The 13,386-nt window shown below is 42.3% G+C and overlaps 1 protein-coding gene across 2 annotated transcripts in view; it reads left to right on the forward strand.

Moving 5' to 3' along the window:
- The window catches only part of LOC131448780 (A disintegrin and metalloproteinase with thrombospondin motifs 3), a 39,275-nt gene extending 25,889 nt beyond the window's left edge, over positions 1-13,386 (forward strand). For both annotated transcript variants that reach the window (XM_058621523.1, XM_058621524.1), the window contains exons 7-22: positions 59-164; positions 2,191-2,334; positions 2,477-2,609; positions 3,730-3,843; positions 3,936-4,084; positions 4,909-5,081; positions 5,241-5,374; positions 5,979-6,102; positions 6,235-6,315; positions 8,816-8,979; positions 9,057-9,222; positions 10,075-10,207; positions 10,350-10,557; positions 11,039-11,168; positions 12,459-12,557; positions 12,679-13,386. In XM_058621523.1, the coding sequence (XP_058477506.1) occupies positions 59-164; positions 2,191-2,334; positions 2,477-2,609; positions 3,730-3,843; positions 3,936-4,084; positions 4,909-5,081; positions 5,241-5,374; positions 5,979-6,102; positions 6,235-6,315; positions 8,816-8,979; positions 9,057-9,222; positions 10,075-10,207; positions 10,350-10,557; positions 11,039-11,168; positions 12,459-12,557; positions 12,679-13,244 (2,624 nt within the window). In that variant the 3' untranslated portion in view covers positions 13,245-13,386. The remainder of the gene's footprint in view (positions 1-58; positions 165-2,190; positions 2,335-2,476; positions 2,610-3,729; positions 3,844-3,935; positions 4,085-4,908; positions 5,082-5,240; positions 5,375-5,978; positions 6,103-6,234; positions 6,316-8,815; positions 8,980-9,056; positions 9,223-10,074; positions 10,208-10,349; positions 10,558-11,038; positions 11,169-12,458; positions 12,558-12,678) is intronic.

A 13,386-nucleotide genomic window follows, 5' to 3' on the forward strand; every position in this document is an offset into this window, starting at 1 on the left:
CCGGACCTTCATCCTCATGCTTGATTATAAGGGCTGTGTGGCCTTGTCTCTCGCTCAGGTTATGCTCCAGTGACAGGGATGTGCCACCCACTGAGGAGCTGCACTCTGAACCATGAGGATGGCTTCTCCTCCGCCTTTGTGGTTGCTCATGAAACCGGCCATGTGTGAGTAATCGCATTATAATGAAAGGACCCGAACTGTCATTCATAAAAGGGATTGTGCTTTAACATGGTTCAGGTTGGTTTTAAATCCGACTGTATACTCTGGTTATTCAAAGGATTCCAACGCTTTATGAAATTCGTCCTCGAAGAACTTCAATTGGATTTGATGAATAATACGTTGTACTCAGTGGGAAATCATGTGCTGTGCATCATGTTGCTTCTTTAGATGTTTTATCACATGACTTGTGTTAGCAAGATGTATTCTGCTCTACTTTTGTCGCCATCACTTATCTTAAAGTATTTCCAAACTGCACACACTTTGCTCAGCTCACTCAAAGATACGTAGCGTGGTATCAGGTGCGGCAATAACGTAGTAGTTTTACGAATACATGTATGAGTACACGAGGGCAACATAAGAGGTATTATTCCAGCTTCTGTCTGGACTGCCTATTGGTCTATATGTTGTATGTTTGTAATCCTCCTTGCGTCCTGGTTTAAAGACATTAGAGCGAGCATGCAGCCCAGCAGGCACCACAGTTCCAATACTCCAGGTTCCAGGTACTTGAGTAGTCCATTACACATGTTGCATACTCTTCCATGTCTGTTCCATAGCCCTAATATGTGGATGCAATCTTACTTCACAGTCAGTGCTAGCAAAATTATCTTATAGTATGAGCAGCTCACTAGGTTGGAGATGTGGTTATTGTCGCATGTGACTTGGCACTGAAATATATAATAATACTCATAATAATAATAATAATATATGGAAATCTAATTCAACAGTGGTCACTGTCTACGTCATGGTACTGAGGGCATAGTGAGTGATTGGTGGTGCAACATGTAGAGAGGTGTTAATATTCTGCTGAAACACCCATTGACTCCTAATTACCTGGCACGTCCAGCCACTACAGGTTGCATAATGTTGGTTGTGGGTTGAGGGTTGTGTCAGACAAGTGTGGAAAACAGCCTTAAAGTACATCTTTCTACATTTAGTGCCAATATTAACATATCAATGTCCGTGTGAGTCAGTGTAAAATAAAAGGCAACCACTGAAAGCTGACTTTGATAGCTTTCGTCACAAGAATTAGAAAATAAAATGTAAAATATCCTCTCAGCTCACAGCAAATTCATTTTCCTAAACTTTACTCCTACTACTCCTGTCTGTAATTAAGTCCATCTCTTAGTTATAATTATGTGACAACAATAATAACTGCATCTCTGTCTGTTGAGCTGTAATCTCGCTCACAAGCAGCTTCTTCTTGCAGCGGTAAGCTACAACTATACCATGTTACTCCCGGTTCATGTCACACCAGTGCACATCTGGTGTGTCAAGATGCCTGAATGCCTCGTTGTGCAATCAAGTACTTCTTTAGGTTCCCTCCTCCTCCTCCATCATACTGTATGATTGAAAGGGCTCTAATGGGAGGCAAATGATCAACCTCTAATTGCTGAATTATTCTCAGTGGGGAGACGACATGGTAAATGAGGGCAATGCGCTGAGAGGGAGTTTGGCGTGGAAATGGCACCTGTGGAAGGTGATAAGCATTAGATTGCTTCCAGGGGAGCTATTCATCTGTGTAATTCATTCCCAACCATGTAAGTCAGGAAGTTTACTTAATGGATCAAATCACACAAACTCCATGTGCCCGTGCCAATTTTGTTCTTGTGCACAGCCGTGATACTCGTTATCACGTGTTACTGTTTATTTGAATACAGGGGTGGCATGAAGCTGGAGAAGATCTAGTTTAGATTAGATTAGCAGGGTACAGCCAGGATTTTCATGCCTGGTGTGAACACTTCTGCTTAGTACGTGTGATTTTATCGCCAAAGGCTGACACCAGGGTCTGAACAGGTCCTATAAATCTATCTGAGCCCTGTTTTTTTCTTCAGGAAGATGTATTTTCTCACCAGGGATCAAAGCTGTTTACAGATGCTATGAGAGAAGGACAAAGGTTATGACATGGATGAGAGAAGGTCTGATCTGAATGAGCTCCTCCTGTTCAATAAACCTTTTTTTTCTTCCCATTAGGCTGGGTATGGAGCATGATGGCCAGGGGAACCGCTGTGCCGATGAGACCAGTATGGGGAGCATCATGGCGCCACTTGTCCAAGCAGCTTTCCACCGCTATCACTGGTCACGCTGCAGCAAACAGGAGCTCAATCGATACATCCAGTACATGCCGCTTTTCTAGTTCCATGGGGTTTTCATGGAATTCATTTATTGATTTTTCTCAGATTGTTTTCCTTCCTCTTCCTAGAGACCTCACATGTTATTACACATTATGAAAGTGTTATGCTCTTCTTCTTCTTCTCAGCTCATATGACTGCTTGCTGGATGATCCCTTTGAGCACAAGTGGCCTAAGCTTCCCGAGCTCCCAGGAATAAATTATTCAATGGATGAACAGTGCCGTTTTGACTTTGGAGTTGGTTATAAAATGTGCACTGCTGTAAGTTGCAACCGTTCAACACCCATTATAGTGATTTATTGATTCACATTTGTATTTATTCTCCCTTTAGTCCGCAGAAACTCTGTACTCCCTGCTCTTGGACCAAATATCTTTTCTTTTCACATTCCCCTCATCTCAATCTAGTGAGCAAGTGAACCGTGCTGATTCTTTCTTTCCAGAGAATAGCGCTCTCTTCTATTTTTACCACAGGCCGCGTGCATTTCAAAGCAAAAATATAGAAGAAGAATATTATCTTTTCCCACAGTTTCACAGTCACAGCTATATCTGTCGCATATGCTTCAAACACAACACACCCTGTTCCCATTTCAAAGTAAAAGCACTTTCTTTCCCTGAAATATTTGCTGGGCTAAAGGATGCACAGTAAATAAAGTATAATTGCAAACCCTGCAAGAAAAGAGTAAAGAGTTTTTAGTAAACAGGGAACTTAATTTCATGTAATTATTTTAAGATGTCTATTTTAGTGCCTGAAATTATTTGTGCATCTATAGTGATTTTTTTTTTTTATCTTATTAATAGATAATAATCTCTATTTCAATAGTGACCTGGCCAAAATGTCAACATTACTAAATAGACATATTCAACTGTCACACTCGACAAATAAGTAAAAGCAGGGCATCCAACCAATACAGGATAAAGGACAAAATCAATTATGATACAGATGAAGTTTCTAAAAATGGGCTTGCCAACTAATTAGAAGCAGTCACATCGACCATGGGAGTTACTCTCAATCCTTCAAAAATCAACACAGAGATGAGTTTTGACAATAGCTCACTGTAAGTTATTCCATATTGAGGCAGCTGCTCCCTTCATCCCTTCATGCTCCCTTGAGCAGCATTTTGGACATTGACATTGACATGGCACCTTTGCTTGAGGACATTTTCTCCATCTGAACCAACTGGGATTTTATTCTCTACCACACATCTATACAAAAATAAGGCTCCCATGGGAATTGAAGAAATTCAAACACACATAGTTTAGAGCCGAACAGCGCGGGTGTATCTTCCCCTTAACTGCATGATGAATTTGAATGTGTTTGTCTATTCATCTACGTTTCCTCCATGAATAACCAAAAATGTGCTCTCTGCTCATTATTTCGTAGTTTCGTACTTACGACCCTTGCAAGCAACTGTGGTGCAGTCACCCTGACAACCAGTACTTCTGTAAAACCAAAAAAGGGCCACCAGTGGATGGAACAGAGTGTGCACCAGGAAAGGTAGGCAATGTCAGAGATATTATTGTACAATGCCTACAATAATGATCATGTGTTAGAGCTTTTCAGTCTTTAATTCTTTGTCTTCCTGTCAGTGGTGTTTTAAGGGCCATTGCATTTGGAGGTCTAGCCAACAGCCTCAGGGTCACGATGGCAGCTGGGGCTCCTGGTCAAAGTTCGGCTCCTGCTCCAGAACTTGTGGAGGTGGAGTTCGCTCACGCAGCAGACAGTGCAACAACCCTCCGTGAGTAGTGTGAGAGTGGGGGAGCGTGCTGTCCTCTGGGTGGCAAAAAGAAAAGAGACACCCATGAAAACAAAATAGAATACTTGTTCAGTGGCCAAATAGTTTATGTCATCTGTTGAACAGTAGAGCCAGTTTTTAATCCAGTACTAGACTTGATCATTTAAAGCCGCTGTCAGTGAAACGCTTGAGTATCAAGGCTGTGTGTAGGATTTGTGGCCTGATATTTGTAAACACAGCATAGGAAAAGTTGGCCCCTCCTCTCTTCTCTGATAATAAACCTGGTTCACACTGGCTGTGTGCACGCCATGGAACTGTGCCTGGAACGGCTTGTCATGTAAATAGATTAAGTCACTCAGATCCAGACGTGGTAGCTGGTTATTGGATGAAGGATATCAAAAAGTTGCCGCCCAGAAATCTTTTCGACCCAGAGCAAAAATAATTCTTGTGGCTTTTTGGTGAATATTCACGAGGCAAAGTATGGACGAGGGAAGTGAAGGCATCATCACTAACATCTCCTTTAACTTTTAAGTGACCAGGAGTCTGTGTATGCAGTATATAATATCATATATAATCTCAGGATATAATATATCATCTATCGTATATTCAAAAGTAAGATAGATTATTGAATACAATTGTAATTTTATTTATTGTTTTCATTGCTTCTTACTCTGCAAAGTACTTTATGTTGCGTTGTGTGAAAACATTCAATTTGACGTGAGCTATCCAAAGTCAGTGGTGCTGGTAGGACACACTTTTGAGGATTTAAAAACTATCCTGATGGAAAATATCTTTAAAGGCATTGTTTTGTGTTTGCCATCGATCAGGCCTGCGTATGGAGGCCGAGACTGCCCTGGCTCTACTTTTGACTACCAGATGTGCAACACTGAGGAGTGTGCTGGGCCATACGAGGACTTTCGTGCACAGCAGTGCATCCAGAGGAGCAACAAATACCACAAAAACATCAAGCACACATGGCTACCATATGAGCACCCAGATGGTAAGTCTGTGAAGTGTGACGCAAGGTTGGCTCCGGCTTTCTGAGGTGAGCCTAAAAGTGGATGGATGATCTGTCCGCCGTGTCCCGTGTGTTGATGTCTTTATCACATTTTGACAATCTTTGGATGAACCGCGGCGCGTGTTTTTATTGTGTTTTCAGAGAGTCGCAAGTGTGAGCTGAGCTGTAAGTCCAAGGAAACAGGAGAGATAGTGTTCATGAACCAGGTGATGCACGACGGGACGCATTGCAGCTACTCAGAGCCCTTCAGTGTATGTGCCCGAGGAGAGTGTCTGGTATGTCTTTATGGAAACTTTATGCACTGACATACACAACAAATTTGTAGACATATAGTACATTACACTGTATAATTACTAATTATTATTAAATAATTGCAATGATTCTAATGTGATTTATAGACAGTATAAAAAATTTAACGAATGTGTAACAGTTATGTTCTGTAATGAGTCAGCTTTAAGCTTAAACTTGCAGAAAATGTCTTCCCTTAGCATGGGATGATAAGCTTCCGTGGGGACTTTGATGACGAAGATGGTGACACAGATATTTGATTACTTAACCATAAACTCTTATGAAGGAAATCGTGTTCACTTCTTCACTCTGCTTTATCACAAAAATACAGATGTTATTTTGTCTCAATTTTTACCTTGGGCATAAAGTTTGGATTTTCATTTGCTGTCGTCCAGTCACGCAATGTTTTGGCTGCGCTCTGTTATGTCTGGGTGTGTTTCCAATATCCATCCGCTTAAACTAGGCACCGAACCAAATGTGTGCTGCATTTTCCCATGCCATCAGTTTCCCTGAGGTGAAGTCTGTATAAAACACAGACGTAGCTTTACCCTGGTTTGATTAACAGTCTTTGTCCTTTCCCACTTTACATAGCACGTTGGCTGTGACAAGGAAGTCGGCTCGTACAAACAGGAAGACAAATGTGGCGTGTGTGAGGGGGACAACTCACACTGTCGCACTGTGAAGCTGACACTCACCAAGACACCCAAAAAGAATGGTAATTATGAGCTCAATCAGCAACATCTCAGTCTTCTGTAATGCGCCACAGCGTAGACTGTGCCACAGCATCTTCAAACAAAGTTAAGAAAGAGTGGTTGATTTACCACGCTGTTTCTGTTTGTCTTAACAGGAATGCTGAAAATGTTCGACATCCCAATAGGAGCTCGGCACATTGTTATTGAAGAGAATGACACATCGCCTCATATAATTGGTGAGTTCCAAATGGCTTTTACGTTACATTACATTACAGTAAGTGCTTCAAGTAAGCCAAACTATAAAGTGCTAGTCGTAAGTGCGATGTACAAGTAAATGCTTGCCCTTTTTTTTTTTTTTTTTGTCGTCGTTGTGTTAGTCGAGGTAGAGTTGAAAGAAATGTGTTTTTAGTCGGTGGCGGAAGATGTGGAGGCTTTCTGTTGTCCAATGTTGATGGGGAGCTCGTTAGGACAGCGGACAGTCTTGACTTCTGTGAATGCCTCTGCGATCCTCTCAGTGAGGGGGCAGGAAGCCGGTTTGCCGATGCAGAGTGGAGAGGGCGGGCTGGGGTGTAGGTTTTGATCATGTCCTGGATGTAGGCTGGACCGGATCCGTTTGTAGCATGGAACGCAAGCACTAAAGTCTTGAAGCGGAAGCCAGTGAAGGGAGCGGAGGAGTGGTGTAGTGTGGGAGAACTTTGGTAAGTTGAAGACCAGTCGAGCTGCTGCATTCTGGATGAGCTGCAGAGGTCGTATGGCACATGCAGGGAGACCAACCAGGAGGGAGTTGCGGTAATCCAAGCGTGAGATGACAAGAGCCTGGACTCATCAAGTGTCACAGCCAGGTTCCTTGCGATATGAGAAGGAGCTACCACAGAGTTGTCGAGGGTGATGATTTCCGGGGAAAAGAGAGAATGAGTTGGGTGTCATCGGCGTAGCTGTGATAGGAAAAAAAGTAAATTGTTTTTTTATAGTCTTATAATAAGCCTTTTATATGTATTTTAGACAAGAACAACAACCTTTCTAGTATGCAAAGACCACCATAATTCCCTGACTTGCTGTGTCAGTGATGGAAGAAACTTCCATTTGTTCAAATCTGCAGTCTCATCTCAGTGTGTTTGAGGGTTGCGCTGACGTTCAATCTTATCAGGTCCTGGGAAGTCCTAACAATAAAAGTTAAGAGTCCACTGCTTTACCAGGTTACTTACTGCATGTTGTGCCTATAGCCTGTAGCCAATCATGTAATCAGCACACATCACCCCACATCAGCACCCATCGTCTACCACTTCCTCCACACAAGGGTTGCAGGGCTGCTGCTGCTGCCAATCCCAGCTGACATAGGGCGAAAGGGCGGGGTACAGCCCCCACAGGTCGCCAGTACATCAGCACCCTCCCACCATAATTTATGGCAAGTGGTATAAAGGTGCAAGAGGGTGCCCGTCTATCATGGAGCCAACAACTTCCAGAAAAGAAAAAGCAAAAATACAGTGATCAGGATATACGTCTCATCTTTATCCTGCTCAGATGTCTGCTGCCATTCTCTAGTTTCAAATATGCAGTCAAACGCATACAGAAATTGGAATACATATTCGGTCGCTTTTGATGAATTCGCACCAGACGGCCACAGTCTCCTTGACACTCCATGATTGTATATGTATGAGATGGAAAAACAGTTCTCCTCTGGCAGTCAGTGTGCTATTTTAATCATGTGCTGTTTGTTTTTACATACCATCCCACAGTTTCAGGTGAAGCTTATGTTGCAGCAGAAGGAAATGTAAAACTGGTGGGAGCACGTCTATACATCTGCCCTAAAGTTGAAGTAGTTAGTAGTAGCGCGATTGTCATTGTATTGACATACACACATATATATATATATATATATATATATACATATATGTATACTGTATATATGTATATACTTTCACAGCTGAAAGAAATATGCAAAAGGTCCTGAAAAAATAGCTTTGAGTCTTAAGCTTAAAGGTCAGTGTAAACACAGTCAGAAATTGTATAGCATGTACTAATTTGCTGTTATGGAAAGGATTATTTACTGTTTTTTTTTAATTGGGTCAGATACTTTGCCATTTAAAAGTGTCTCCTTGTATATAAATGTTGGTAAAAACTGCCAACATTTATAAACTAAGTAGTGAAAAGGATATTTTCCTGTGGTGTTGGCTGATGTCTTAGTGCTACGGTGAATTGTTTTCAAACTTAACTTAACTTAAGTAAAGGTTTGGGGTTTGTAAATGGGAAGATGAAATATTTGGCGTTAATTTGTCACTGCAGCCTTTGCAGTTGAAGCACTGAGCATTATGTCAAAGGTTCTTCAGGTGGGTGTAGTGATGACACTCTAATATTGCTCTGCTCACAGCAGCTCTCTGTACGACTGACTAGAGTGAGTCAACAGATCACAGTGGTGTTCCACTAAACCCTGCCTCTCCTCTTTTCTCCACTGTTTTCCTTTCTGGCTTTGATTAGCTCATGGGAAGAAGAGATGACACACAACTTGGAGGAATTACCGTTGGCTCACCACAACGCCAAGCATCTCAAAATACATACTGACACGTTTCTCTTCTTAAAGGAAAATCACACAGTTGTCTGGCGAGCGAGGGTCGATTCAGAATTTCTGTTCAATTTTTAAAAGAGATTTATAATGTAATTAACAAAGAGAGTGCATGGTGCGTGCACATTCTTTCACACCACACATGCATGAATTCTGTTTTCCCTCTTTGCTGACAGCTGTGAAGAATCAAGTAACTGGGAACTTCATACTGAACGCAAAAAGTGAAGACGCTGAATCAAAGACATTCATCGAAAATGGCTTACAGTGGGAGTATTCCACTGATGGTGAGAAGGAGACCCTTAAAACATCTGGTCCTCTGCATGAAGGCATTATAGTTCTGGTGAGTGGCACTCGATCAAGCACTTTCACTTTGCTTGTTCACTCCTCATGTAAATTCTTTTGGTCTCTTTATTGCAGGTCATTCCGCAGGCGGAAGATACAAAAATGAGTTTGACATATAAATATATCATTCATGAGGACCTGTTGCCCCTTATTACCAACAACAATGTCCTTCTCGCTGAACTGGATACGTATGAGTGGGCACTGAAGAGCTGGTCTCAGTGCTCCAAACATTGTGGTGGAGGTCAGTAAGTCGATTAAAGCTGCAGGTTTAGAGATTTGTGCATGTTTGATATTTTAGAATCTTAGATTAGTATTTAGAGAATATTTGGTGGTATCTCGTTTTAAAGTGCCAGTGTGGAACCTTTATCAGTCTTTAACAGTCTATCGTTTATATGACCCTGCGATTAATTACCTACTTTTCTTTCCCCACCCCTAACCGCTCTCACACACATAAACAAAAAGCACAAACATAATGTCACTTGTCAAGACTGCATCCAGGAGAATTAATTAAAGCTGTGTGACGAAGGAAACAGCAGCAGTTGCAGTCGAAAGCATGCATTTTTAACATCACAATCACATTTGCAAGAAGCTTAAAAACTAGATTGTGATTAAAATATGATTGTGAAGTCCTTCTGAATGTCTAGATTTAAGTAGAATCCACTTTGGAAATTAGGTCTTCAGCCATAGCGCTGCTGTATTGCTTTACTCTCAGTGTGTGTCTTCTGCCTCGCCTGCTCAGTCACAGACACGAAAACAAAATACTGCTATACTGAGAGAAAGAGAGAGAGAGTCATATGGGCTTATCAGCATTGTGTGGATTTATTTGACAATGTTTGAATGGAACAATGGCGTAAATGTAGAGTTATGCATTTTAAGTCACAACTGATGGAGGGAAGATGGAAGCACAAGAGCTGTGCTTGCAGTATTTTGGAGACAGAGCTTTAAGTGTTTCACCAACAGCAGCTTGAAATTTAAAATCATCGGCTGTATAAAATGAGATGACATTGGTAATAGTATCAAGACTTCAGTGACACAAAGAGAAAAAAAAAAGATTTCCTACTTGATGAATGGTGTCTCTTTTTCTATCTTTCAGGCATACAGTACACAAAATATGGCTGTCGGAGAAAGAGTGACAGTCGCTTGGTGCATCGAAACTTTTGTGACACCAGCAAAAAGCCCAAACCTATTCGCAAACGCTGCAATGTGCAAGAGTGCAGCCAGCCGCTGTAAGTGACTCACAGCCACAATTATAATTCAATAGCAGCTATAATGGACATACTGGCTTTACTTCAGAGTGACCAAGGTCTATAGATGTTAGTATAACGTTCACATTATAGAGATTGTCAAAGAGAACTGCTTTGTTGGCAGGTGGGCGGTGGAGGAGTGGAGTCCCTGCAGTAAGACGTGTGGGAAGCTCAGCTACCAGACAAGGGTGGTACAGTGCACGCAGGAGCTCCACAATGGCACCAACAGGCCTGTCCACAGCAAACACTGCACCCAGAACCGTCCAGAGACGAGGAGAACCTGTAACTATACCACCTGCCCAGCCCAGTGGAGGACAGGCGCATGGTCACAAGTGAGTGACGTCCGGGATTTGGCATGCGTACATCGTACTCATTACTGTACCAAAAACTGTACACTGACGGGCCCTCGGGACTTCCGCGGAACGACCGTCCAATCGCGGACAAGGTTCACCAGCGTGTCACACGTTTGTGACGTCAGCTTCTCAGTACCGTATTCCTAAACAGTTGAATGACTGCCAGATAGTGAAAGTGAAAGTTATCTTGGAAAAAGGAGCAGAAAAGGGCAGAATCACTCACTCATTGAACATTGAGCTATAAAATCAAAGGAAATCCATGCGGCCTGATTACCATGATGGTCATAAGAGGGTTAAGGGGGGAGAGTTAAGGTGAACAAATGCAATCAGTCTATGGCAAATCCTACAAATATAGAAGACGTTGAGACTTTAAAGCGGGCGTCGATGCAGACTATACAGTAATGAACATGTTGACATGTGGTCTATGTCTCTAATAAGTGTGTGTCTGTATGTTTGTTAGTGCTCTGTGACCTGTGGCGAGGGAATCCAACAAAGGCAGGTGGTTTGCAAGGGCAGCGACAACACCATTGGCGAATGTGAGGGGGAAAAGCCAGAAACAATCCTCATTTGCAAACTTAGTTATTGTCCAGGTGAGATGCACGTACAGTACATGAGGTGTTCCATTTACCACGTTTGGCGTCTGTCGTGTTTACACTAATGTAAAAATCATTTACACTGTGTAATGAAAAAGAGAAAGAATTTTCATTTGTTTCTCTGAAAGAACTTGCGGGTGACATTAAATATAATGTCAGCAGTACAGCATATTTGTCACAGCATGGTGTAATAGATTGTTCATCACAGTGTGTCACCACTTGATTATCATGTAAATTGACTACATTTCTCTTCTGTTATACATCACTCCAATTCTTTTAGGGTCACATGGTAAATGAATTCCTTTGTTCTGACAGTCAGAAGAAATCTGGCCAGACACCTTAAGTGATACCAGTGTTTGCTCTGGACTCATCGGGGTGTATAACATGCCTGATATTCAGGAGTTTAAAACTCAGATTTGATCAGATTGTTACTGTACAACCTGTTAGTTCCAGCACAGTGGACATCGTTAGAGGTTACAGTTGCAGTGTCTTACTATTGAATATGAACAAAGGTACGTGCAACACCGTAGGTTCTGTGCTGGAGCGCTGACATGACACGTCACCTGTCAACTGCTGCTGATAGAGATCACAGCTGATCTCAGCCGCTACTGACAGCTTCTCCCAACCCCTTCCTTTCATCACAGACTTGTCTATTATGCATGCAACCACATTTCGAAATGTGGCTTTTCAAAGCCTCATGGCTCTCACGGTGTCAGAAATGGATTTCATGAAATGAAGAATGGACGAGAATTGCAATACTGTCAACCACTCACCTACGCCCTCATAAAACAAACAGTTTATGGCTAGAACTTGCCTGAGTTCAGCTTACATATAAATACATGTTTATTTGCTCAAATGTCGGATGTTTGAACTTATTTTGTCAAAACACTTCTGCACTTAAACCTTTTTACTCCCACGCCAAAGAGCTGAAACTACCAATCAGTGCCCAGTGTGGCAGTGCCTGGAAACTGGAGTGGCTTAAAGAAGTTAATTCTGTATATACTGTACGTTCATACATGCAAACTTTATGAGAAATGATCAAAAATGTGCCTTTGAAACCCAAAGGTGCTAAAAAAAAGTTTTGTTAAAGTACAAGTTGATCTGCCTGACGTCAAACTGATGTGCTCTTTGTTCTGTAAATAGCTCCAGACTTTATTATATGTTTCTAAATAACACGGCTCTTTTTTCTTTTTTTCCTTCCAGCAGCAATGTTGCTCTGTCATCTCTTTTAAAGGAGTTCTTTAATTTCTTTTTTTCTTCTTCTGTCTTTGTTGCTTCACACTCCAGGACAGCCCGTGTCTTCTCTCAGCGTTGAGACGATTGTAAACTCCTCACTAAAAGATCACCAAAGGGTTTCTGACAACCCTGTCCACAAAATATCATCAAGTAAGTCATTTATGTCTTTTATTCTCGCAGGAATAATCACACTGATCCAGCTGCACAATCTACAATGGACAGGGTTGTGTCAGTCACACTCTAATAATGTCATCTGTCTTTTCATTGCAAGACGAGCCATGTCTCGGTGATAAATCGATTTTCTGTCAAATGGAGGTCCTGGCTCGTTATTGTTCCATTCCTGGATATAATAAGCTTTGCTGTGAGTCTTGCAACAAGAAGCAGAACCTTGCCACTCATGTTCCAGACATACAAAACACTCCAGTGGTCTCGGCTGAACCAGAGCCCTCGTTTCCATCTCAACCTCCATCATCCAAAGCTCCTCTACCCGCCACCACACAGAATCCACTTCAAACCACTGAACCCATGAGCAGACGGCCGTGGTCCACTGCCCCAGTGCCAACCACTGCCACCGCTGCTAAATCCTCATCATCCACAGGTGCTGCTCTGCCCCAGGTTCCCACCAGCAACTCCTTACTCATAGCTGGGAAGGGAGACTCAGACCCGGGGCCTCTTCTACCTCCAGAGCCGCCACGGCCGACAGTGGAGTCCAAAACGGGTGCCTCGAAAGAACACAGTCCAAACAGCACTTTAGGCCCAGTCACTGCCAAGTCAAGAAGGGACGATTTAGGATCCGACAGGGACTTCAGTCACAGTACCCTGTCAGCTCAGAAATAGCAAACTGAGCGATGTTGTGAACATGCTGCTCAGTGACACGGTCAAACACATCAACTCAGCATCGAATGGACTTGCTGCAAATATTTTTTCCTTTCTTTTCTATTTTTGTTTTTTGTCCATGCCAGTGAACTGACCAGTGATG

Source organism: Solea solea, chromosome 21, assembly GCF_958295425.1.
Source record: "Solea solea chromosome 21, fSolSol10.1, whole genome shotgun sequence".
NCBI classification, from domain to species: Eukaryota; Metazoa; Chordata; class Actinopteri; order Pleuronectiformes; family Soleidae; genus Solea; species Solea solea.